Raw genomic sequence first — 27,153 nt, forward strand, 5'->3', positions numbered from 1 at the left:
CATGACAGTTTTGAGGTTGAGGGTTCGAGCCTCAGTCAGTTAGAGAATTATGAAAATGGACACCCAGACGAAAAGCTCTGAGAAAAACTGTCCTAACAAGTGTGACACAGTGGCTCACAGAGTCGAATGACTGTCCAGCAGTGTTGAGCTTGTGGGTTTGAGCCTCTGTCTCTGAGGTCATGGGTTCGAGCCTCAGTCACTCAGCTTTAAACAAAAATAATTTTAGTCCTGCTCCAGCAATGATAGCCTGCATGTAGCTTCTTTTTGTGCCATCCATTGAGGAGGGATCTCAGTCTTTCACTGACATTATCGACACAGTTTTTCAAAACCAAAATACGGTATTCTTCCGACGCAGGATGTTATTTACACTCCGTAGTGAAGCATCCGGGAATGCTGTGCAAGGCAAAAAGATGGAGGGAATACCAAAAACAGTGCCAAGTCAAGCTGGGAGGCTTTTCCACTTTCCACAGTAAACGGCTGCATTTCAAAACAGCGTCATCCCTATAATATTTGATGGAGTGAAGTCTCTCTCCGTCAGTACAGTATCCCCTCAGGTTCCAGTAATACATATTTCTGGATGGAGGGTGGCAGGGGCAGCTGCCTGATGTCTGTGTGGCAGCGCCTGCCCAGCTTGCCTCTGATGGCACACCTGGCCAGGTGTAGCAGTGTGCGAGGCGTGTTGGCGCAAACGGCAAACAAAGAGTCGTAGAATTCTTCGTGACGCTGCATGGAGAAAAGAGACAACATAACTTAAAAGTCCCTGTAAAGCAAAAATAAATGGGGTTTGAGTTGATCATTCATAGCACAGAAAACAAGGCTAGGTCGAAATCTAGCATATGGCCGATGCTGAAAAGCGTTGACGAGCCTATTGGTTGTAGCAGGCAGCAGCATTGTTAATGTGGAGGGCTGTCAGTGGCAAAAGTATGAAGGATATATTGGAAAATCAGTATGGTAAGAAAGCCCTAGAAAATAATTATTTAATTATGTACTTGAATGTAATAATAAAACATTATACATTGTAATAAAACATTTTATTATAATACTCACATTGTGTGTTTGTGTGTGTGTGTGTGTGTGTGTGTGTGTGTGTGTGTGTGTGTGTGTGTGTGTGTGTGTGTGTGTGTGTGTGTGTGTGTGTGTGTGTGTTGTAAATTACAATTACAACTTGTAATTATCTAAAAGATGTGTATTTGTCACATTAAAAGGACCCCACCCCTCTCTATAGCCTCACGGTGCCTTTTCTTCAACTTCTATTGTTGTAATTACATCTCTCCCAGTTAGCACTATTCCAAACAAATTTTTGTGCTGTTGATTTCTACTTCTACTTCAAAGACCTTAAAATGCACCTGTAGATTACTGTCAAAAGTGCCACAACTGGCAATTGTCAGACCATACATTTGACATTAATCTTATTTAGTATCGCTCTCTCTCCCCCTCTCTCTCCTTCTCCCACCTCTCTCTGTCTCTGCCCCCTCCCCCTCTCTCTCTGCCCCTCCGCCTCTCTCTGCCCCCCCCCCCCCTCTCTCTCTCTCTGCCCCCCCCCCCCCCCCCCTCTCTATCTCTGCCCCTCTCCCTCTCTCTGTCCCTCTCAACAGAATAGTGGTGCTCAAATCGCTGACTAAATTCCTTTGGGACAAAGCCAAATGTAGGGCCGCTGCTTGCTGAGCATCGGCCAAAAATTGTTATTGACCACCCAACCAAATTTGATAAAAAATGTTGCCAAGTAAAATTAGGATTCAAAATAATGAAAAACAGAAACTCTGATTAATTAAGCCCCAGACCTCTGGGGGTTAATTTATAGTGTTAGGGGAGGGGCCATGATGTCATCGAGCCACCATTAAGGCCCGCCCAAAGAAATCCTGAACACACACACACACACACACACACACACACACACACATGGTTCACAGTCTGTCAAACGTTTTCAGCAATTCTTTTCTGACATGTATAATTAACAAATCTCAGAATTTGAGGTTTACCATTCACATTCATATAACTGAGAGGCATGTGGTGAGAAAGGCCAATGTAATGTTCTTTTATTGTTTGGATTTTCTGTTCTTTATTAATTTGTAGACCTACTGTAAGTGAATCAAACATCCATTACAACAGGTCAACAATGTTTTGAATTCAACTGTGATAGTGTTCTTACTCTTGATATGCAATCAAGCTAAGAGCAGGCAAAAAGAGAGGCTACCCGGGAACAGGAGTATGCAGAGTACTTGTCTACCTTGTAGCAGTCGTCAGGAATGGCAGCTCTCCATTTCTTCGTGGGCTTTAGACGATCGTAAGAGTTTACCATGATTTCTATGGCTTTGGGGAAGTCATAGCATGCCTGCAACACCTGTACACAACAACACAATAGTTCAAATACACAAAAGACACACACATTCTGAAATGACCCAAGAGTTGCAAGAAGCCCAACTTGGGCCAGTGCCGTGTGTTGTGCAAGTTACTTTCAAAATGTAATATACTACATATTACTAGTTACTTTCATTTGAATGTAATAAGTTACTTTACAATATTACTCTCTGTGTAGAGTAACTTGTTACTTATTACACTACTTTTGCATTACTTTCACCAAAGAACTGCAGTAGCAGAATGACATCGCCGCCCCCGGAACCATCCTGAAAAATCATTTAAACCGCCGTGAAGTCGGTGTAAACCGTCTAAAATTCTAAATGTTATCCTTTTCCTTTGTTATTGTCATCTATATGGTTATTTGCATAAGAACACACAGTTGGATTAGGAAATCATTATATCTTTATTTAAATATGTGCTTTGATCAACAACAAAAAAGTAACTCAATTTGTAACTTGTGTTACTTGACAAAGTAACTGGTATAATATTACTGAAATCCTATTTGTAATAAGTTATATTACTGAGTTAATGCTAAAAGTAATATATTACATGTAATATGTTACTTTTGTATTGAGTTACCCCCAACACTGTGTGCTACTGTACCTTGTGGAACTGGGGCGGGTAGATGCGGGGTGCGTTGTGGTTGAGCAGCAGCTGGTAGCACAGCTCGGGGATGGCCATGGCCCTGACGCCCGTCACTTTGAGGAGATACTGGATGGGGGCGCAGCCGTTGATGTCCATGGCGCGCGTGTCCGCTCCGCCCTCCAACAACATCTGCATCAGCACGTGGTCACAGTTCCACGCCGCCTTGTGGAGAGCGGTCTTGTTGTCCTCTTCTTGGAGATTGGGGTCTGGAACAAAGGAGAGGGCTTATACTGTACATGTAGGTACGGCAATATGTTGGAACCAAAACTGCATGTCGTGAGTTGAGCTTCAGGCCTCTCACCTGCTTTGTGGTCCAGCAGAATGCGACAGACAAGGTGGTGATCTTGGCTGTAGATTTGCTCTTTGGTGTCTAGAGCCCAGAAGGCTGCCATGATCAGGGGCGTCTCCTGGAGAGAGTTGACTGCGTCCACAGAAGCGCCGTGGGCCAAGTACAGAGCCGCCAGCTCGGGGACGCCAAATCTGGCTGCTGTGTGTAAGGGTGTGTCCTCATCGCTGCTCTGGCTGGGCATATTCACTTTTCCACCTGCAAGTGTTTTGATGTTTTTTAATGCACTTTATAGATTGCTATTTTCTATCCCCCATCCCTCAATGCATTCATTTACACTTTCATCCATCTACTGCTCTATCCACACATCGTCCCTTCTCTCTCTCCATCCTGCCCTCGTGACCTTTGAGGATGAGCTGCTTGGCACAGTCCACAGACTCCCTGGTGATGCAGTAGTGGAGGGGTGAGTGTCCGCTCAGCGATAGGCCGTTGACCTTGGCCCCGTGGGCCAACAGCAAGGCCGCACAGTCGCCGTTGGAGGCCTCACAGGCCACGTGCAGCGGCGTCTTCCCATTGGGCATCTGGTTGATCGCCGCACCTTTCTGAAGGAGCACCAGCGCTGTTTCTATGGCATTGTTCATCGCACACACATGGAGCCCCATCGCCCAGGACTTCTCCAGTTTGTAGCCTGGCAGCCAGTAACCTGGAGGAGATCGGAGGGACAAAAATACTTTTGTTATAACAGCAAAGGCCAAGGATACTTATGATTTTCTTTTTTATTATTACTTTTCTGATTTCCCCCCAATCTTTTCTCCCAAATTGTACTTGGTCAATTCCCTCCTGCTGCCCCGGTCGCTGCTCCACCCTCTGCTGATCTGGGGAGAGCCGTAGACTAGCACCATGCTTGAGACATGCGCAGTTGCCAGCCGCTTCTTTTCACCCGACAGCGGGAGCTTCACCGGCAGTACGTAGCACGTGGGAGGATAACGCTATTCCCACCAGTTCCCTTCCCCCCAAACAGGCGCCCCGAGCGACCAGAGGAGGCGCTAGTGCAGCGACCAGGACACATACCCTCAATCCGGCTTCCCACCCGCAGACACCAGCCATCCAATCATGCCTGTACAGTATGGACGCCCGACCAAGCAGGAGGTAACACGAGGAAACGAACCTGTGACTCGTGTTGGTAGGTAGGGAATCTACCGCTACACTACTTGGGACGCCCTAAAGACACATGGTTTTCTGACTTTTCTGACTTGCTCATGGTGATCAAAAAGATACAATACAGGAATGTGGAAAATACATTATACAAATACATGTTGGACTACTGCAACGTGCTCCTGGCCGGCCTACCTGCCGGCTGCCACTGACATCCGACCGCTTCAGCTCATTCAGAACGCTGCAGCCCGTCTGGTATTCAACCAACCCAAATTCTCTCATGTCACTCCCCTCTTCCAGGACCTCCACTGGCTTCCCATCTCGGCACGCATCAAATTCAAGACACTGGTACTGGCCTACAGGGCAGTACAACAGTCAGGTCCCCTGTACTTACAATCTATGGTCAGGTTCCAAACCTCTCAGCGCTCCCTTCGCTCCTCCACCAGTGCATGACTCCTCGCCCCTCCTTCGCTACGGGGGCTCAAAAGTCGCTCATCCCGATCTCGACTCTTCTCGTCCCTGGCACCTCAATGGTGGAACGAGCTTCCACCTTCGGTCAGGACAGCTGAATCACTGCCGATCTTTCAGAAAAGACTAAAGACACACCTTTTCAGGCTCCATCTGGGCCCTTCTTGATCTAACTTCTTTCTCTCTTTCTAAAAAAAAAAAAAAATACTAACCTAAACTAAACTTGTACCACTGTTCCTTCAGAGGTTGTAGTTGTCATAGACTGTGTTGCATAGTTGATTGCTCTATTGCTGACAAAAATGTGTTAATGTAAGTCGCTTTGGATAAAAGCGTCTGCCAAATGACGTAATGTACTGTAATGTAATGTAATGTAATGAAAATAAAATAAATGATAAATGAGGGCTGCATTCCAGTATGTCAGGTACAGGTTGCATGTCATTGAGATTCTGCCAGTTCCTGTCAAGATCCAGCTTTAGATTCAGTGGAGGTTTAGCACCACTCAGTGGATGAACTCCAGAACTAATCCTGTACTGTATCTGTCTATCTAGCTATTCATGAAAATGTCAGCCTCCTAGGATTGAAAACTGTGCCCGCTAAAGGCTGGTGAACTTTTTGTGGACCAACCAACCAACAACAGATTGACTTATAGAGCTGCTTGCTGCAGCTAATAAACACCTACAAGCACAAATTTGCTATTATGCCAGGCAGCATGTGTTACTGATGACATCACTGATGACATCATCCATCAGCTAGCTGCCGGCCACTGATGGTCATTTTGTCCTCAGGGTTGTGAGTCACTTCAGACAGAGCCAGATTTAGGCCGGCAGCCAGCTGTTGCCTGAGTGATTGTGATGTCAGCAGTGATGTCATCAGTAAATTATGTCATCAGTGATGTCACTATCCTCAGGGTTGTGAATCAGATCAGCATTCATCGGATAGTTGCTCAGGGTTGTCAGTCAGTCAGGCAGCCTTCCTTCCGACCTTCAGACAGAGCCAGATGTAGGCCGGCAGCCAGCTGCATGGCAAAAAGAGTTGTTGAAGGCCAAATCTTATTTTTATAAAGAAAATAATTTTATTTGAAAATTATAACACACATTGAATAGCAATGTATGCCTTTTAGCTGTGACCAGTCATGGTCCATCTCCATTGCATACGTCACTCTGTTGGTTGGTTGACTCTATAGCTTTCAAACTAAGCCCTCCCCAGCAATTTGATGGGGTACATCACCCAAATATGTCATATTAATTGCATTAGTAATGTTTCATGCGCAATGTGCGTCCTGGATATACAGTAGTTTGTTAGAATAGCGTTGTTAGCTCAAATGCTAATGTTAAAAAGTACGTGATGGACAATGCTAACACCATTAGTGCCATGTTCTGGGATGTACAGTAAAATAAAAACACAGATTTGGGTGGTGTAACCTAGTTGGTTAGTCAGTGGAATATTCAAGCTTCGCCCAAAAACGTCTGCCTTATAATTCTTTATTTATTTTAAAGTTTTTAATAGACCCAAGGGCCATGTAAGATTATGTAAGATTATTATACTGTATTAGTAAGATACTAAAAGCATCAAATAAAAACAATAGAGCGGCGTGACGCGGTGACCCACAATCCATTAACTGAGGATGCTCAGAACACCACCTTATAATAGTAAACACTGCCCTATAGTAGTATAAGAACAATAAGATAAGAGATCAATTGTCATTGCTTGAGTGACATCACCAGTGATATCATCACTGATGACATCATTAGAAGAAGAAGAATGACATCATTGGTAACGTCATCATCAAGTGTTCAAGTGACATCACTGGTGACCACCAATTCTATACATTATTGATATTATCAGTGCTTTATGACAGATAATGATTATGTCACAGACATTGTGACATCATAAGTGACTCCTTCCCTGCTATAAGTAGGACTGGTGCGATTATGGTTGACGGTAAAGGTATACCCTGAGTTACTGTGATTTAAAGCTCAATTTAAGGCACCTTTAGTTATAGATAGATTGGACATCGCTTCAAGGCAGAAATCAATATGTTCTACACTTGTGGTCCAAATGAAGCCATGGTGGTGTCTGGCTTTTGCCGCTCTCCGCCTCTAATTATTGCAGGAGGAAGTGTGTTTGTCTTCCCATGTTTTCAGCAGATCCAGAGAATAAACCTGAACACTCTGACTCTCAGTGTGAAGAGTGAAAACGTCTACACCCGTCATGGTGTCCCCGTCTCTGTCACTGGCATTGCACAGGTGAAGATCGAGGGCCATAACCCGGAGATGTTGGCCACTGCCTGCCAGATCTTCATGGGCATGTCTGACAGTGAGGTCGCCCATATTGCGTTGGAGACACTGGAGGGACACCAGAGAGCCATAATTTCCTGTTTGACTGTGGAGAATATCTACCAGGACCGTAAGGACTTCCAAAAGAAGGTGTTTGATGTGGCTACCTCTGACCTAGTCAACATGGGTATTGAAATCATTAGCTACACGCTCAAAAATCTTTCCGATGATCATGGCTACCTAAACGCCCTGGGTAAAGCCAGGACAGCCCAGGTGCAGAAGGATGCCAGGATTGGAGAGGCTCAGTACAGACGGGACGCTGGCATCAATGCGGCCAATGCAGAGCAGGAGAAGATAGCGGCTATATATAAGAATGATATTCAGATTGCAAAGGCCGAGAGAGACTACAATCTACAACAGGCAGCGTACGATATTGAGGTCAACACCAAGAAGGCTGAGTCCGAAATGGCTTATAAGCTTCAGGTGGCCAAGACCAAGCAGTGCATCGAGGAGGAGAAAATGATGGTTAAGGTGGTGGAGCGGACGCAGCAGATCCTGCTGCAGGACCTGGAGATCACCCGCAAGAAGAAGGAGTTGGAGGCTACAATCAAGAAGCGTGCTGATGCAGAGAAATTCAGTCTGGAGAAGCTGGCTGAGGCGAAGAAAAAACAGCTGATCATGGAGGCTGAAGCTGAGGCTGAGTCCATTAGAATGAGGGGTGAGGCAGAGGCGTTTGCCTTGGAGATCAAGGGCCGTGCTGAAGCCGAGCAAATGACCAAGAAGGCGGAGGCCTACAAACAGTACAAGGAGGGAGCCATGGTGGACATGCTACTGCAGAAACTGCCACTGATGGTAAATGAGATCAGTAAGCCCCTGTTGGCCACCCAGAAGATCACCATGGTGTCCAGTGGCGGGTCCCAGGTGGGAGTGGCCAAGCTGACCGGAGAGGTGCTGGACATCATTACCAGTCTGACTTCCGCCTTGGAGAAACTCACCGGAATCGACGTCTCACAGGCTTCTGGAAAGCCCAAGAAAGAAGAGAAGAAGAAGACGACGACGAAGAAGAAGAAGAAAGAAGAAGAAAAACCAGCTTCCTGAGGCACAGCACCTGCACCTAAAATGATGGGCGAGGCAGAGGTGTTTGCTTTGGAGGCCAAGGACTGTGCCGAAGCTGAGCACATGGTCCGGTTTGTCATAACCACTCATGATGTCATGCATGCCCCACAATTGTCAAGTGATATCAACCCATTGATGATGTCATGCCCCACAATCATCGAGTGGTGGCCAGAGCGCTGACGCCCATCTTCATCATTGTCGAGGGGTGGCCCGTGGTGACTGATGATGTTATGCCCAGGTGGCCAGAGCATGCCCAGCCTGAGCACTCGACAATGACTGATGATGTCATAGTAAACATTGTACATCATCAGTAATGTCATATACAGAATTGTGATATCATTAGTGATGTCTTAAATCACTGATTATCTCATAGACATTGTGACATCATCAGTGATGTCATATACCGCGTTCAAGACAACTCGGAACACCGGAAGTTTTGACTTGGAACCTCCGCCCCCGACATATTTGCCTTCACGCTGCACGGAAAAAACAAACAGGCTAGCAACCTGTGTTCAGTTAGCACTGTAGCTACCTACTAGCTAACAAAGCTAACCGAACGCTGAATTTCACATATTGCTCTAATCAGAGTGAAACATAGATGAAGCAAACACATATTAATGTTAACATTGTTACATTACATAATTAAGACATCAAATTTGGGCAAATTTGGTAAAACGCCAACAAATATATATAATAATAATTATAATAATTCTGTGCTTACCATTAATGATAAAAGTCGCCATTTTGATGTGGCTATGATGTCAACTCGGACAAAGCGGAGCTCTGAATGATACCCGAATTTCCAATCTGTAATTCCGACTTGGACGACCGTTCAATTAATTTTTTACAGGTCGAAACCACTGAGCTAAATAAAAAGGTCGAAACCCATTTTGTTCCGAGTTGTCTTGAACGCGGTATTAGACTGAATTATGATGTCATCGGTGTGTGATATACGGAATTGTGATGTCATCAGTGTGTCCTATACGGAATTGTGATTCATCAGTGATGTCATAAATCACTGATTATCTCATACCCAAAGGCATAGACATTGTGACATCATCAGTAATGCCATAGACTGAATTGTGATGTCATCAGTGATGTCATAAATCCCTGATCATGTCATACCCACTAATGATGTCATAGACATCACAACAGAGATGTCACAATGACTCGAGTGACATCTTGAGGTCATAGGCATCCTATACTATTTGGATGTGTGTGTGTGCGTGTGTGTGTGTGTGTGTGTGTGTGTGTGTGTGTGTGTGTGTGTGTGTGTGTGTGTGTGTGTGTGTGTGTGTGTGTGTTGTTGCAAGGTGCACCGTTGCTCTGATCACCTCCAAAATTTGCCAAATCACTTGTCAGGGGTCTGGCATGAATCTGGTGCCCGGGATTGGGGAAAGCACCCATAGAGACCATAGGATAGAGACTGCGTAATGCGTCATCATTCAGAAACCACGCCCAAGACGGGGGAAAACAGAAACCCCCCCTCCAATCCTGGCGTTCTCCTATGTCGCGTGCATGGTTGCGCATTGCACAAAAAGATCGTATATACGGAAGGCGATATTTTTTTCCGGATGATGGCGAAGGCTTGTGGTCACTTGTAGTATTATAGCTAGATATTTTTTATATTCTTTGGCCAAATTAATTTAAAAACAACATTTATTTTGAATGACGGCTAATGTGCTGTGTGCCATATCTGGTTTTATTTGGGGGCAGGGGGGGACTTCATTATAAAGTAACTTTGAAGTCATGAAAATTGACTATTTTCTTAGCACCCCCACAGATTGGTATAGCCTCCTCCAATCCCCCCCTTAGAAAAAATCCTGGAGCCGTGCCTGTTCCTTTCACTTTATTGCCCAAAATTGTAGTTTGTAGTCTGAGTAGTTAAACTACACCAAAATGACCAAAAAGTAGTTTAACTACTTGACTCACTATGCAAATATGAATGTAGTTGAACTACCAGCAAGCTACTACAAAATGTAGTTCAACTACATAGTGTAACTACATGTAGTTCACTACTCCCCAGCACTGTTGACTACTCAATATGATGCATCACTTTACATTAGGGTACACACAAAGAATAACTAATGGTCAGGTAATAAGTAAGTAATGATTCTGTACTCATGCAGTAACAACTCTGGAGCAGCACGTAAGGGGGGAACGATAAAGGTAAGTGGTGTTAAGTAATAATGAATGAGTCACTCTTTGGAGTGAACAGCTTTGATATACCTACAAAATAATCATTAACTAATCATTAACTACTCTATATATTCACAAACTCACATTTAGGCTACTAATCATTAACCATGTATTCAGGAATTGACGACTAATCAGTAACTAATGATTAACTAATATATTGACAAACTGACATTTATTAATCATTAACGAACAATTAACTACTCTACTCATGGAACTGACTGACTAATCAGTAACTAATGATTAACTACTCACGAGCTGACATTTAGTAATCATTAAGTAATGATTAACTACTTTATTCAGGAACTTAGATACTAATCATCAACTAATGACTACTATTGATATTTACAGGACAGCCCATATTTCTAATCAATAGCCCTGTAAATATCAATACTACCTACTCATTAACTATGATTAACTAGTTATTGACTAATGACAAATTATTCATTAGCTACTCATTAACTAGCTATTAGTTAATGATTAGTTTACTAGTAACTACTACATTATTTGTGTACGTTATTGTAAAGTGTTACCCAATTTGAATTTACTAGAATATGATTACCTATCTGATCTGTGTTTGAACACTTGGTATAAGAAATGCAATCATACCAATAGCCATTTTGTAGGTGTTGGTGAGGTGTGGATGTGCCCAGACTAAATGTACATACTACCTCCCCTCCTACCTTGTTTGTATGAGGCCAGCACCATGCTGCGGTCGTCCACGTCCAGCACGGTGTCTATGTCTAGGCTGGTGGTGTGGAGGATCTGCAGGACCTCCTGGCTCTCGTTCCCCTGCAGGGCCTTCAGGAAGCGCTCCTTCAGCTGTTTGGCAGCCAGCTGTCTGGGGCTCAACTCCTCCATGACCGGCCCTGCCAACGCGGCCGGACCTGCCGCTGGCACTAATGTTCTCAACACAGCATGGAGAAGTTTGGAGATGGACTCACAAATAGTGATGATGAAGGTGGCGAGCATACCCACTGTGGAGGGCTTGTGTAACGCCAGCCATCTGGAAGGAAGGAAGTGGTATAGAGGAAGAGGGGGAGCAAGTGACAGGAGAAAGCTGGTTGGAGGGAAATAGAATAACGTTAGCCCCAGAGTAAAATTAGGCTGGCTATAAATAGAAGAGAGAGGAAGGGGACTGACTGTGGCCAGTCAAATGTTTCTGTCCACTGACAGAAAGGCACCATGGGGATGGTCACATGACGAAAAGGTTTACAAATATAGGACCATGTGAGTATGAGAGGAGTGTGGCAGTGTTTTCAGTGACAGAAGCTGGCTGTCCCATTCATAAAATGACTGAATTGAATCCTTAACACATCCACAACTTTAACCCTACTGTACACAAAGTATCAATGCAAGCTGCTGAGTTTCACAATGAGGAATGTTTAAGACGGAGTCGAAGGAAAAACAACAATCCGCCATCATTTTTGCACTGTCTCTGATTGTTCTGTCCCTGTTGGTCTGTTTTGTGCATGGGACATGCACAGTGTGATGTCTGTTGTCTAGCTCTCTGTGGACAGTGTTGAACACCAAGACTAGACACGGCAAGGCGGACAAATGGTGAAAAAGAAGAAGAAACCAAAGCAAACCACTGACAGTGACTGCACGTTTTATTCAGTGTGACAGGTAGCTAGCTGCCCTTTCAACTTTTCAGAATGCAAACAAAGAGAGCAAGGTAATGACAAAAAAGGAGGAGGAGAAAGCGCAGCTTTTAAAATAGTGAATGCATGGCTAGCAATTTGTGGTGATTATCTTTCGCTCTCTACACATTCCTAATGCACACGAAAGACAAACATCCGATTCTAGACACAACTCAAAACGTTAATTTCTCGCCTTCCAGCAGCACCAGGGGCACGTCCATACAGTAGTTTCATGGTGGCAGGCAAGCTCAGTCAAGCACAAACATCTGAGATCACATTTTGGGCCTCCTCAGCCTTCCCACAAACTGTACACCACACACTGGAGCACCTCAGCCTTCCCACAAACTGGACCACCTCAGCCTTCCCACAAACTGTACACCACACACTGGACCACCTCAGCCTTCCCACAAACTGTGCACCACACACTGGACCACCTCAGCCTTCCCACAAACTGTGCACCACACACTGGACCACCTCAGCCTTCTCACAAACTGTGCACCACACACTGGACCTCCTCAGCCTTCCCACAAACTGTGCACCACACACTGGACCACCTCAGCCTTCCCACAAACTGTACACCACACACTGGACCACCTCAGCCTTCCCACAAACTGTACACCACACACTGGACCACCTCAGCCTTCCCACAAACTGTGCACCACACACTGGACCACCTCAGCCTTCCCACAAACTGTGCACCACACACTGGACCACCTCAGCCTTCCCACAAACTGTGCACCACACACTGGACCACCTCAGCCTTCCCACAAACTGTGCACCACACACTGGACCTCCTCAGCCTTCCCACAAACTGTGCACCACACACTGGACCACCTCAGCCTTCCCACAAACTGTGCACCACACACTGGACCACCTCAGCCTTCCCACAAACTGTGCACCACACACTGGACCACCTCAGCCTTCCCACAAACTGTACACCACACACTGGACCACCTCAGCCTTCCCACAAACTGTACACCACACACTGGACCACCTCAGCCTTCCCACAAACTGTACACCACACACTGGACCACCTCAGCCTTCCCACAAACTGTGCACCACACACTGGACCTCCTCAGCCTTCCCACAAACTGTACACCACACACTGGACCACCTCAGCCTTCCCACAAACTGTACACCACACACTGGACCACCTCAGCCTTCCCACAAACTGTACACCACACACTGGACCACCTCAGCCTTCCCACAAACTGTACACCACACACTGGACCACCTCAGCCTTCCCACAAACTGTGCACCACACACTGGACCTCCTCAGCCTTCCCACAAACTGTACACCACACACTGGACCACCTCAGCCTTCCCACAAACTGTACACCACACACTGACACAATAGAAAACAAGGCGTCTTTAGGATTCATACAGCATATTGCTTTCAGTGTTTTACTGTACATACAAAAGTGATAAGAGTGCTGCCCGTCGACTGACAGGGTGGGGGTATTCACAGAAAGGTTCAAGTGTTACAAAATACTTCATAAGAATACATCATGATCAGGTTACATTATTGGAGCAGCACTTGAGCAGTACTTCGGGAGTTTGAGAGGAAGGCTAAAACCACAAGCACAAGGGGAAAGGATGGTAGTTTTGTTCTTGTTTTGCAAATTCCAAATGGATCAACATACAAACGTCAAATCATCATCGCTAATCACTTCATTTGATGATGACCATTCAAATCTAAAATCATCTTTAATGAACACTGGCAAAAGGAAGTAAGCATACAATTCTGGAATGGATAAATCATTATTAGGTGTTAATAATACTCTAATGTATAAGTTATAAAGAATAGTCAGATGCTTCATTAAATACAGAAATAAATAAATAACATTAACAGATTCATGATACCTGTATCATTGTGGCATTGCATGGAGGTATCACGTCAGAATTTACACATAATCCACACTTCCTGTTCTTAACCCTTCAGTATTAAACCAGGCAGCGCCTTTAAGACAAAGGGGAATCCAAAGCTGCCTTCATTGCCGTCACGGTGACAGTGCCCTGTCTACATTTAATATAAACATATGGAATGATTCTCAGAGGGGGAAAAAACTATGTAATAGAGGGAACAGGGCTTGAGTGAGCTTCATAATCATAAGACAAGTATTGATAAATCAAGTACACTACACATAAAAAAAAGTCAAAATCATTTCAAAGGTATTTTTTTTCTGACAAGTAAATCAAAAATGTTTTGAGCCTTAATAAAACAAGTTCATAACAAAATTAAAACCGACTACATTGCATGTATCTAGTGCAATTTCTATTATTTAGGTCAAAGTCCTGCAACAAGTCCAGTCTCTTGTTGCAATTACAATTATCTTTAAGATGGCGTCTTCTCACGTCGTACCCGTCTCTGCTTTTCTCATGTCTTTCTGACCACAGAGGTGAACTATCTGTAAGGTAGCATCCCTAAATATTCACCAGAATATTCCAGAAATCATAAATGCAAAATCAAATGAATGGTCAATTTGCATGGGTGAACTATGAGAGAGAGAGAGAAAAAAGACGACTCAGAACATCAGTCACTGTGTTTGAACACTCACACAGAAGCGGGTAGAGTTCAGAAAAAGTCTACTCTAGAGTTTCTAAAGGCAGCGGTTGGGTATTACTTTGTTATTGAGAGAATATAAAAAGAGGTCAAAAGCAGGTTACAGGCGGAGTCAAAGCAACATTACTGTATGCATATAAGCAGGAGATTTAATTTTGTCATCCTGTTTTTTGTGGTATGGTCTGGTATGTTACAAAGCCATGGTTACATTGTACCCGGAGTCTCCATTACAGCCAAGTCAGTCCAGTGAATATGTCCTTGTTATAATTCATATCTTGAGAATTGCTTTAGTATACATGTATACTGTAAGGAAGATTGGACAAGCCGGTGCAGTACTTTAGCTTCCAGTGTTTGCATTCCAGTGTTCTTGAAAGTACTGAGAGCTCGTTTCTCCCAATAAAACTTGGTTCCTGCTTGAAGTCCTATTGAAAAGTTCCAGTGTTGCATTCTTCTGCAGTGAAAGGAAGCAGCATGGGGGACACCTTGTGGCGGGACATGAGTATTGCCCCATATTTTCTTACCACACAGTATGTGCTTCATCAAAGCTATAAGGAGATTCCAGTGATCTATGTATCTGAACAGGATATACATAATTCTATCAAAAATGGCACATTAGACATTTGTATCTATATTTATCACTGTATATGTACATGGTCATTATGTCTAAAGGTGCTATGATACACATATACAAAGAAGCTCTGAAGATGATATGTTTGGGATGAGGATGAGGTGAATTTCTCACAAACCTACTCTGGATATTGTATGAATAAATATACCCAATTTGCAGCAATGACCGCAATGAACAGCAAAATAAATAGAATCGAGCAGGTTTTAAAATGGTTAAAAGGACATAGAGGATATACAGGACATAAAGGACAGTATGGGTGTAGATGAGGTGAATGAAGGGGCAGCATCCTATTATCCAACTGTATGCTCATTTTGGTTTCATTTGCTTGGTGAAAAAGTCACATGACAGTCTCCAACAGTTGGGCATGGAGCTCCACCACTGAGCTATTTGGAACAATTGAGTAGGCGTCCCCCAGGGCTCCATTGTGGGCCCTACTGACGTTCTGTTCCCCGAGGTGCTACTTTGTGTGGAAGTGGTGCTACATTAAAGAGGGAGGAGCCGGTCTACGGAGTCGGTTCACTCTGACGCCTCTTCTTTGCGGCCCTGTTTCTGCTGCTGTTCCAGCTCTTTCTTCCGTAGCTTCTCGCGCTGCTTCTCCATCTTCTCACGGTTCCTCTTGGCCTTTTCCATCAGAACTTTAAGGTCCTTGATCTTCTTCTTGATCAGGGCACGCTCCTGGGAAGAAGTGACACCAAGGGCCTGCAACGAACGGACACACATACGCATCTGTTGGCCATAGCTCTACCCATGTACGTATATATATTAAAACAGGTATTTTTTTATTATTATTATTTCTGATCTCCCCCCCCCCCCCCCCCCCCCCATTTCCTACCCAATTGCACTTGGCCAACTTTCCCCCTTGCTGCCCCGGTCGCTGCTCCACCCCCTCTGCCGATCTGGGGAGAGCCGTAGACTAGCACCATGCTTCCTCCGACACATGCGCAGTCGCCAGCCGCTTCTTTTCACCTGACAGCGGGAAGCTTCATCAGCAGGACGTAGCATGTGGGAGGATCACGCTTTTCCACCAGTTCCCTTCCGCCCCGAACAGGCGCCCCAACCGACCAGAGGAGGCGCTAGTGCAGCGACCAGGACACATACCCTTAATCCGGCTTCCCACCTGCAGACACGGCCAATCGTGCCTGTACGGACGGCCGACCAAGCCGGAGGTAACATGGGCGCGTGAACCTGCAGGGAATCTACCGCTACACTACCTGGACACCCTAAAACAGGTAGGTTTAACTCGCCTTGAGCTCAGTGCTTTCCAGCTGCAGCAACTGTTCTCCATCGATGTTTTTGGCAGTGAATTCTGGGATATGGTGCTCCAGGTTGAGGCCCATGAGCCAGCGGGCCACTTGTTGGGAGGTCCACTCTGTAACGCTGCGGTTCTGCCATTGGTGCTGCTTAGGGAACTGACCCTCATCTAGGATCTACACACAGAAGAAGCAGAGAGAAAGACGGAAAGACAACTCCAACTTTCCAAATTCTAACATAATTGCTCATGCATCACCAGCTACAAATGTGCATCTGCTACACTACTGTACACTGGATGGATAAGTGAGTTCAGAAGGTATCAACAGCACTACCAGAAAGAAAGTTTGCAGAGTGACAACTCTTCAGAAGAGAGACGTGCACAGAAAACTCATTCCAGGCTGTGAATGCATGGAAATGGACCACAGACACACAGCATACACTCAGACGAGTACAGACATGCATGCAGTAAAACTTATGGGCTCTGTGGGCCTGCTGCCTCAGTCTCACCTCATCGTCTATCATATCCAGACTCTGAATGCGGCAGCATAGAGGACAACAGAAGATGTCTGGGTTGTTAGCAGAACAACACATGGAGCAGAAACAAAATGTAACACGGTCTGGTGAAAGGGCTAACTAGTCGGCAAACGTGAAATCAAGATAAAAGGTTGTGATTTTTTTTTCTTTTTTTCTCATTACGCAGGTTTAGACTCAATATAACAAACAACAGTTTTAGGATCACTAAACACTTATCATTTAAGCTTGTTCACCAACTTTCAGGGCGAGTTTCTCTGAATGTTGCTTTTTGGAGTTTGATCATTCAAATAAGCATATTTTCTTCAACTAGTTTCAGAATTCAATGTACACGTCATTTGAAAGCTTACAAGCTGCACTTTCATAATGTGTCAAAAAATGACCTTGGCCTATTTGTTACCCAAAACACCAGTCCCTGTCACAAATTGCTTCTATTTTGTTCCATGCCGGCATCTTTAGTTTGTTCAGTTTCTATCATGACGTTCAACCATTTGCGAAGCTCATTATGGTACATGGCTGACAAGATGAAATGCTGCATCAAAAAGCTTAATTAAAATATGGTACGTAAGATTTCTCCGCATCAGAGATGCACACCTTATGTACAAGCACGAAGTATATGGAACTATGGCCTTTGAGGCCAACCATAATGCTGATGTCGCCTGGAATGAAATTGACCCCTGAAAGGCATCCATTGGTACCAACCATGTCATGCTAGTTTCTCAGAAAGGGGGTTAAATAAGGCTCCAAAATTAGGCTACGTTTTGGCGAGGGGGAAAATCATTTTCAAATGAATGAAAATTGGTTCTATGTCCCCCCCCCACTCTCTCCTGCTGTTAAAAGTGGGGAAATGTTCCTATATCATAAAAGGGGGGGCATGGCAGAAAAGGTTTGGGAGCCAGTGGCCTAGAGGGAGTACATTCTCTCCATCTCTTGTAGCAGATAAATGCAGATATGTGGTTGTAAGTGTACCTCGTCTGAGGAGAGCACCAGGCTGTGTGAGCGTCCGGACATCTTGGTGTCAGTCAGCAGACCACTGATCTCCACTGAGCTGGTGCTGCTGGCACTCAGATCATCGTTCAGAGCAGGACCCTGAGGCATCCAAAACACATTGAGGAGACTATCAGGGACAGCCGAGCCAACTGGGTCTGAGACTAACTTAGAGAGCGCTTCAGTCTGATTTATTTTCCTGTGGGGTGTTGTTAATTAAAAGTGATGTGATGCTGCATTAGTAAGCTGATGCTTTGTATTGAATCAAACATGAGTGAATGAATCAGAAGAAATGGCTAAGGATCTGCTAAGGATGTGCCAGAATGATTGATTATTGAAATGAATTATTCAAGAAGAGCTTCATAATCAACTTTCTAATCTTCCCCAGTTATTATTGTTAATGCAACTGGACTGGCCTAAAAAACAACAGAGTGCACACATGTCAAACTAAGCAATACGTTTAGAAGTAGACTGATAAGTCTAAAGAACCTGCAATGCCCATCTCTGTATCTCTCCTTCTCTCTCGCTGTCCTGTGTGTGTAGATAGATGCATAGATAGATAGATATACACTTGACTCTCACCACTCTGTGAAATAAAAACCTGACTTGAGAGCTCTGCACGTTCTGCATTGATATAACCACATCTGATTCCGCATTATCACATATTTCATTACATAGAGTTAGAAATAGCATGTCCATATTAACATGTTTCCTCTCATATTACTCCCGTTAAAACTAAAAATATAATAATAATAATAATACAAATAAAATAATAATAATATAAACACTAACAATTTAAATTAAAAGGGGGGATGTGCGATAATTAACAAGTATTAATTAATTACTAATAAGTCAATTAATTATTATGTAAGTATGTAAAAAAAACTGCTAGTATCTGATTCAAGTCAATCCAAAAAAATATTGATTTGCATTTGTAACAAGTAATCTCACCCCATTGGCAGATTTCCCCACTTGTTTCAAAACTAGATGACTTGCTAAAATAGATTTTTTTTTCAGACATGGAAAAAAGTTACGCGACTTTTACGATGACTTCTCATTTTAAAATGTATGTTAGCTAATCAAAAGTATCGCCTTGTTTGCACAGATTAGTGACATTTTTGCAGTTAAGAATGCAATCATGCGTTTCTACGATTGTGGTCATTTATTTTGCTACTAAACCCCATTTACCTCTCGCAGTACCAAGTCATTTGCCTTTTGGATTGAGGTGTGATCGGACAAAACAAAAAGGAATACAATACCACATAATATGAATAGGAGAAGAAGTGGGGCCATGTAAGAGAGTTCTGTTCAACAGAAACATATAACAACAATACATAAAACCCACATAGTATACCATAAGAAACACTGTCAATAAAACCTACAAAATGGTATCTACTGATAGAGCACAGCTAGGCTTGACCTGCGCATACATGAGCACCAACTGATTAGTCGTACTGTCATGAACAGTGATTATAGTGATTATTAAACAGTAGCAGTGATGGTGCCAGTAAGTATGGCTATAGAGGTCTGCTTTGACAGGGCTTATAATTAATTACTGAGGGCAAAGCAGAGTGTCCTTAAAAGTCCCGACTGTAAAGTATCCAGTGAATCATAATTTGCCTAATGTACCAGTAGTCTGACCTCATGTACCTTTGCCTTGAGCCTCTCTGGACTATCCTCTACTGACGGCTCTGTGGAACTGAGAGGGGGGAGGGTCGGGAAGAGAGAGGGAGAATAGAGTTTAATGGTGAGATTGACCACAGACTCAAACAGTTTCTGGAACATTCTCTGATTCTCATAAGCACTCATGGAGAATTGGGCACATTCCCAAATCTGTAATATCGTACTGTGTGTGTGTGTGTGTGTGTGTGTGTGTGTGTGTGTCTGTGTCTGTCTGCTGTGCTAGACAACTGATGCATCTCTCTCTCTCTCTCTCTCTCTCTCTTTGTGGGGGTGTGCTGCTGGAAACTGTCCAACTGTGTCCAGTCCGGAGATCAGAATAAACAAGACTAGCAGCAAGAAAATACAGTAACACTGATGCAATGATCATCTACCTGTTAAAAATACAGTAACATTGATGCAATGATCATCTACCTGTTTCCAGGGGAGGCTCTGGGGTCTTTGTCCTTCATTTTGCTTTTCCTGATGGAGGACCTGAGAGCAACAAAGGCAGAGTGAGAAATGGCAGCCATTTTTTTTTTACCATCTGTTGCATTTTATTTAGGTTAATTGACACCAGAGCAGTGACTGACAGGCCAGGAGGAGGAGTCTGCCTGTCAGTCAACTGATCACCAGACTGATTGCTTCAAATGCCCCTTACCTGTGCATTTAACCAGATGCTGCAGGGAGATCCAGCACAGACTCTGAGCACAGACTAACTACCTGAACCTTTATGCATCAATTTGTTCCAAATACAGTTTCCCCTCTTTTACTATTGTAAAATAATAGGAAATAAAATTAATTATTTGTAATTGCAAGACTGGGTCCTGCCTCCTGAGTATTCGCACCACACCACCACTGGTGCCATAAGTAACAATCCCCATCACTGCTGTCACTTTCACTTTCCATCCTCATCCAGTCCATCACTTTTACTACTTTTTAGGTGTCTGATAACGGGTCCTAGGTCCCGGATAACACCCCTCTCTACTTGGGGGTGGTAACAATCTTCTGATTGCAAAAGCATTTGACACTGCCAAAGTCAAAACACCTCAAATTGTTTGTAATTGCTTTTCGGGGGGAGGGGGAGTTACATGATGAATAATTAATGAATAAGTCATCTGGAATGCATCAACAGCTGGTATGAGTAAAAACCACAGAAGAAGACTATGACAGTCCCCTCCTCTCCTCATGCTCTTACCCAGGGTCCAGAGCTTGTCGACAGATGTTGTCGTCCAGGCTGAGAGAGGGGCTGGACACTACAGGAGACTGAGAGCCTGGGGACACAAACACACCGCCACTTATACAGGTCCCAATGCAAACACATCTCCATTTCATGCAATTTGGTAAATATTGATTATTGTTTATTAGGAGCCCCATTAGCAGATGCTACTCCAAAATTATAATAGGAGCAAGCAAATGAGGGGTATTACACAGTTAACAATTCCAATGAACTGCAATTAACTTGTATTACTTAAAGTATATAAAAAGAAAACGGTTACAACATTATGTGTGTGTGCAAAGTAACAGACATTTACTGTAGATCAAGATTAGATCATGATTGAATATAGTGTATATTCATTAATTAGTAAGTGATCAATAAATAAAATAAATATTAAGATATATGCAGTGTGTACTAATCAGAGAGAATACGGGAACATGAAGACGACAAACGTGAAATTACATCTTATATACAATGGGCAAAATCATACATCAGATTCACAGTAGCAGGGGCATTACATACAGTAAGGCCATCAATAGATACAGAAAGTGTCTAGGTGTGCAGACGGTATATATACAGATAATAATTACACATATAGTTGTAGATATCCTGTGTACAGAACATGCACACATTTGGATGCATTACTAGCTGCACAACCCATCAACAACCCCAGTTGGAGGCAATATTGTAAATGTACAAAAGCAGTGACATTGTTCTCTGTTCTCATTATCACACTATCACATTGTTGTCTATCTCATCTCAAATTCTAGGCAATCAGACAGACCTTGTTTTTTTCTTTTTGATGTTTGCTTCATCTCCAAAACACAAACACACATTTTAATTCAACAGTATGCCTTTGAAGAGACACCATTTGATCCTGCGTATTACTTGACACCAGTTGGGGTTGGGCGGGGTGGGGGCGTACTAACCCTCCGGGTGCAGCATTCGCCTGGGCGAGCCCTCGGTGCTGCCCAGGCCCCTGAGGACCGCCGGGCCTCCGTCACATGAGGCTGCGCTGCGCACCGAACCGCTGCGACTGTGGGCCGGACTGCCCACAGACTGACTCTCTGAGATCTGAGGACAGACAGACAGAGAGACAGACAGAGAGAGAGAGAGAGAGAGAGGGGGGTGGAGGGGGCGGAGAGAGAGAGAGAGAGAGGGAGATGAAGGGAGGGGAGGAAGACAAAGGGTAGAGTGGGAGAGGAGAGAGATTAGGAAGCCGGCAAGATGAGAGGAGGAAACGGAGACAGAGAATGACAGAGAGCGTAGAGAGAGAGAGAGATATGTGATGAACAGAATACAAATGAAAAACTTGAAAGGGGAGACACAAGGAGAAACAAGGTGAGGTCACGGAGACGAAAGAGTGATGGGAGGAAGAAACGGATAAAGCGTGATCGAGGGAGAAGCGACTTGAACATCCAGCAATGCCGCAGAGACCAACCCGAAAGACGTCACTTGACATACTTTCACTGCCTCCAAGTTCTGATTGTGATGGATGGGACCTGCCCTCTTTTCCATCACTTTGAGGAATCTCTTTCTACCTGGCCTCTGTATCCCTGCCAATGCCCTTTCATTCCTCTCCAGCTGTTTATGCAATCTGATCTCAGGCCTTCCTGCTCTGGCCCACTAAGTGACAGCATTAGCCTGACCACAGCCGCTCATCTGCAAGGAGACTGTGGCTGTTATTATCACACGGACAAGAGAGACAATAGGTTGTGACAGCGCCACAGACTCCAAGCCGCAGAGCACAGCAATTAATCCATTACACATTAAAGGAAGGGGAAGGGCTTAAAGACAGACACAACCACACACAGTACAGCTGTCACTTTTTATTCAAAATCGGAAACATTCGGGGGGGGGGGGGGGGGGGGGGGACAACATTCAAACTGTAATAACCTGTTCAAATTCAAAATTTGGCAAGTTCAATTGTGACAATTGACTCCGTCAGGGGATTTATGAGCAGTTATTGGTTAGTAATTGGGTCTGTGTTCTGCTGCAGCTAGTTGAATTCCACACACGTGCCGTGGGACAGGATCTGTAACGTTTTGCACCATTCAATACTGGTAGTGATACTGCTTTAGTCGCCTTCCTCTGTGCTGTAATATTCAAGCCTGCTGCTGCTGGTGGTGTGTGTGTGTGTGTGTGTGTGTGTGTGTGTGTGTGTGTGTGTGTGTGTGTGTGTATGTGTGTGTGTATGTGTGTGTGTGTGTGTGTGTGTGTGTGTGTGTGTGTGTGTGTGGGGGCAGGAGCAGGGGGATTGAATACAGTATATTCGGTTAGCACTTTACATGACAGCTCAGTAACAACATGGTAATGGGGGGTAATAGTGTGATAATAATTAGGATTAGGTCATATCAAAGTAATAACCAGGTAATAGCTGTGGTAGTTTCGGTGTAATAACCAAGAATGAGGGCTGTAAAATGCTAAACTCCCTGTTTCCACTTCATTTCATGTTACAGTAATGGGAGATTAAACCTCAACCTAAACATCTAGAGACGTTGAGATTACCTGGACGAGCCACCCAGAGCTAACTCTCTTGGGGTTGCGGTTACCATGTTCACTTCGTAATCCCGCCTCCACCACTGGGCAAGCCCTTAACATGGCTTACTGCCAGTAACTGTCAACACAACTACATTTAATCTAATATTAACATAACATTTAATGGAAAAAGGGAGTTTAGCATTTTGTAGCCCTGATTCATGGTTTTTACACAGAAACTAACAGAGCTATTACTTTAGTAATTACATGATAGTGTGATCATTATTATTACACTATTACCCTCCTACAGTATTACCATGTTATTACCGTAATGTAAAATGCTACCACTCATCGCACATGCTGTAGTGTGATTAGAGGAAAGCATTAAAGATGAATGTACTGTAGCCTAATCAACTTTAGGGAAACAAATTGAGAATAACGGGGCTTGTTTGATAAAGGATGACCACATCTGTCCGGGTTGCATCCTGTTGCTACTTTAACAGATGATGCTGGTAATATGAAAGTCTGTTATTGCAAATAAAAGTGTGTTTCATCTCAATTTGCGTCAAGAATCAGGCGTTCGTGTGCGTGCGTGCCTGTGGGCGTGCGCACGTGTGTGTGTGTGTGTGCGCGCGTGTGTGTTTATACGAACCTCTCCCTCTGTGGAGCTGATGCTGTCCCGGGCTAGTCCTCTATAGCCTTTCTTTTTGCTGGGTGAGTGGGGAGAGCCCTCCCTCAGGTCTGCAGCTACAAACATACATATAAACACAAACACACACACATACCGCAGAGAGAAATAAGAATTCTGATTTAGCTTGACAGGATCGAAAATAGTCTGCTGTATAATAAAAATAAAATTGCCCATCAAAAGCATTTGTCCCTCAATTAGTAGCTGCATGTTTTCTTCCATTTCTGTGGTATTAACATGCACTTATTTGGCCTGGCATCCAGCAATTGAGACACCATTTACACCTGGTGTTAAAATGCGGATAATATATTATCCGGATAATAAATGGTCCGATCATGCCTTTGCGTTTACAACTGGTAATTTAAATGCGTTCTCTTCATTGAGATCAGATCTCACATAGATCTCATCACAGGTGAAAGAGAAGAGAAGAGAAGAGAAGAGAAGAGAAGAGAAGAGAAGAGAAGAGAAGAGATGTCATTGTGGTCAAAATGGATAGGTGAAGACTAGAGATGTGTTCAATGCTGCCCAAAGCAGACTTGAAAAATAAATACCCTGTGTTAAATAATGTGTTTATGTTAAAATGTTAAATAAACTGTATGCACATGCATTGATAGGTGGGAAAACACTAGGCCCTGAGGTCTGCCTTTTTTTTCTCTCTTTCTTTCTTTCTTTCTTTCTTTCTTTCTTTCTTTCTTTCTTTCTTTCTTTCTTTCTTTCTTTCTCTCCTTTTTTTTTTTTTACTACTGATGATGGTGGAAGCAGCTAGTGAGTGAACAGTCTTGGTCTCTTCTTATCCCTGTACATTCATCTGGAGTGACACATCACAAACCTCATCTCCTATCTTTGGGCTGTGAGCATGTTGTACGGATTGCGTTTACACCTAGCTAAGATCTGAACACAATGTGAGCCAGACTACCTTTCCAGATGTGGTCAGGCAGATCAGACCACATTCTGATCACGACGCATTTACACCTTGCATTAACATGCGTTTTTCATTATCCGGATAACTTACAGTATCTGGATACAGATCACATTTTAATGCCAGGTGTAAATGGGGTCTTAATGAGTCTATTAAAAAACGATCAAGTTCAAATATCAGGTCTCCCTTCCCCCAAAAGTAACACTGCTAATTAGGCAAGTCATTATCATTGATCTAATCATTCCCCATCTCTACAGGGAGACACTGTCAGAGAAGTTTGAGGAAAAGAGAAGATCATTTCAGCAGATTCTCTCTTCTCCTCCTCCCCCCACCCTCTCTCTCTCCTTCGCTCATGCTCTCTCCATTCTATCCTGTTCTACCCGTCTCCTTCAACCCCCCCTTTCTAATACAGAGTAATGGGCTGGCTCATCCAGATCTGTGCAGATCAAACCACTCTGCGCTCCTGTCTGCACTGTACAGTGTCAGATACGGTGCTTCTCCACGCGCACAGACGCAGCCACTGAAATAAAGTCAATGCATTTTAAAAAGGCTAGCGGAGAACAAGGCCGGACAGAGGCGTTCAAAGGGGATTGCTTGTTTGTTGGTTTTTTTCTTGAGGTCCAATGTGAGACTAACCTGACGCTGCCAGATGGGGGCGTTTGTGAAAACAATACCGCCCCCATCTGGCAGCGTCAGGTTAACGTGAGACCGCCGGGTCAGCGGTGAAAGAGTATGTGGAGGTTTAGGGAAGTAAAGCAGAAGAGAGAGGATTTGTGACAAGAGGAACAGAATAACATGTGCTTAATCCAAGGACAGATCTAGGCCTCGCTCTCTGTGTGTGTGTGTGTGTGTGTGTGTGTGTGTGTGTGTGTGTGTGTGTGTGTGTGTGTGTGTGTGTGTGTGTGTGTGTGTGTGTGTGTGTGAGAGAGAGAGAGAGAGAGAGAGAGAGAGAGAGAGCGAGCGAGCGAGAGAGAGAGAGAGAGAGAGTGTCTACAAGCAAAATGTTTACAGCAGCAACAAGACAATCTTAGGGAAAGACAACTTCCTTGCTAGGAAACCTTCCTCTGCTCTGAACCCTACATACTGCAGCTAGGAAACCTTCCTCTGCTCTGAACCCTACATACTGCAGCTAGGAAACCTTCCTCTGCTCTGAACCCTACATACTGCACTTTGTTCCTATTGTAAAGTTGTAATACACTCAGGTGTGGCATGATTGAATGTGTTGTTGCAACCCCCCCCCCCCCACACACACACACACACACACACACGCTGTGTGTGGTCGGTCGGACGAGCTGCAGCGCCACACTTCCTGTGTGTGCTAGGGGCGTCACATGACGTGCGTCATATCACATGCCTGCCGCCTTCACTCAGGCAAGGAAACACAGTATAATGTATTGTTGATTTTGGTTTTACATCATGTTGAGCAATAAAATGAATGCTTGGTTTATCTTACCAGACCACTAGCAGCCTCAAATGTGGCCACATTATCTGCAGAATGAGATAACTCAAGCCATGCCTGTGTACATTTCCAACAATTCAAAATGCATTAGCTACTACTTTGCCAAGACCTGACTGCAGCTACAGACTGACTGACTGATTTGATTTCCATGTCATACACAAAAGCTGCCCACTGCTCATTAGATCACTTTGCTTACCTTTACACTACATATAGCCATCATTTCTGATGGCATAACTCTAAATGTTTGTGTCAGTTCACACACAACTGAGATAACATCATGGTATAGTGGATCAAGGCACGTACATTCATGTGACAGTGAATTTAAGGTTTACAAATTTGGCCACAAAAAATATTGAAAGCTGAAAAAGCAGACCTAATGATATGGTATGATCTGGACTGGACACCAAGACAACTTCATAGCAGTGTGTGTTGTTGTTTTGGTCATACACACACGGGGTAGACAGAGAATGAAAGTTTGATGCGACATTCTGTGTTCAGATCACACTCTCGATCTCATACGCCTTCTCAGACACATTTGCCAGTCAGCTGGGAAGTGGGTGGCATTGCACTGGGCTAGATACGCTGTGGGCTGAAATGATAGAGAGAGAGAGAGACAGAGAGAGAGAGAGAG

At 44.1% G+C, this 27,153-nt stretch overlaps 2 protein-coding genes and 1 pseudogene across 3 annotated transcripts in view; 1 reads left to right on the plus strand and 2 right to left on the minus strand.

The window, feature by feature from the left end:
• Window positions 1-534: 534 nt before the first annotated feature.
• On the minus strand, window positions 535-11,361 carry asb4 (ankyrin repeat and SOCS box containing 4; the record flags this gene model as incomplete). Its single annotated transcript, XM_083645762.1, has 6 exons — window positions 535-723; window positions 2,228-2,341; window positions 2,962-3,209; window positions 3,305-3,547; window positions 3,693-3,992; window positions 11,184-11,361. The coding sequence occupies 6 exons, from the start codon at window positions 11,359-11,361 to the stop codon at window positions 535-537; spliced, it is 1,272 nt and encodes a 423-aa protein (XP_083501888.1).
• Window positions 6,915-8,286, plus strand: LOC310785699 (flotillin-1 pseudogene; annotated as a pseudogene). Its single transcript has one exon. The product of its transcript is annotated as a flotillin-1 pseudogene (transcript).
• Window positions 11,362-15,766: 4,405 nt separating the features above from the next.
• ppp1r9a (protein phosphatase 1, regulatory subunit 9A) overlaps window positions 15,767-27,153 on the minus strand; it is a gene marked incomplete at its 5' end in the record, with an annotated part of 61,910 nt that continues 50,523 nt past the window's right edge. The window contains 10 exons of the mRNA XM_083645773.1: window positions 15,767-16,030; window positions 16,576-16,758; window positions 17,090-17,113; window positions 18,083-18,202; window positions 19,360-19,404; window positions 19,751-19,799; window positions 20,195-20,242; window positions 20,958-21,033; window positions 21,908-22,052; window positions 24,109-24,197. Coding sequence (XP_083501899.1) covers window positions 15,848-16,030; window positions 16,576-16,758; window positions 17,090-17,113; window positions 18,083-18,202; window positions 19,360-19,404; window positions 19,751-19,799; window positions 20,195-20,242; window positions 20,958-21,033; window positions 21,908-22,052; window positions 24,109-24,197 — 962 coding nt within the window. The 3' untranslated portion in view covers window positions 15,767-15,847. The remainder of the gene's footprint in view (window positions 16,031-16,575; window positions 16,759-17,089; window positions 17,114-18,082; window positions 18,203-19,359; window positions 19,405-19,750; window positions 19,800-20,194; window positions 20,243-20,957; window positions 21,034-21,907; window positions 22,053-24,108; window positions 24,198-27,153) is intronic.

Source organism: Poromitra crassiceps, assembly GCF_964638095.1.
Source record: "Poromitra crassiceps genome assembly, chromosome: 11".
NCBI classification, from domain to species: Eukaryota; Metazoa; Chordata; class Actinopteri; order Beryciformes; family Melamphaidae; genus Poromitra; species Poromitra crassiceps.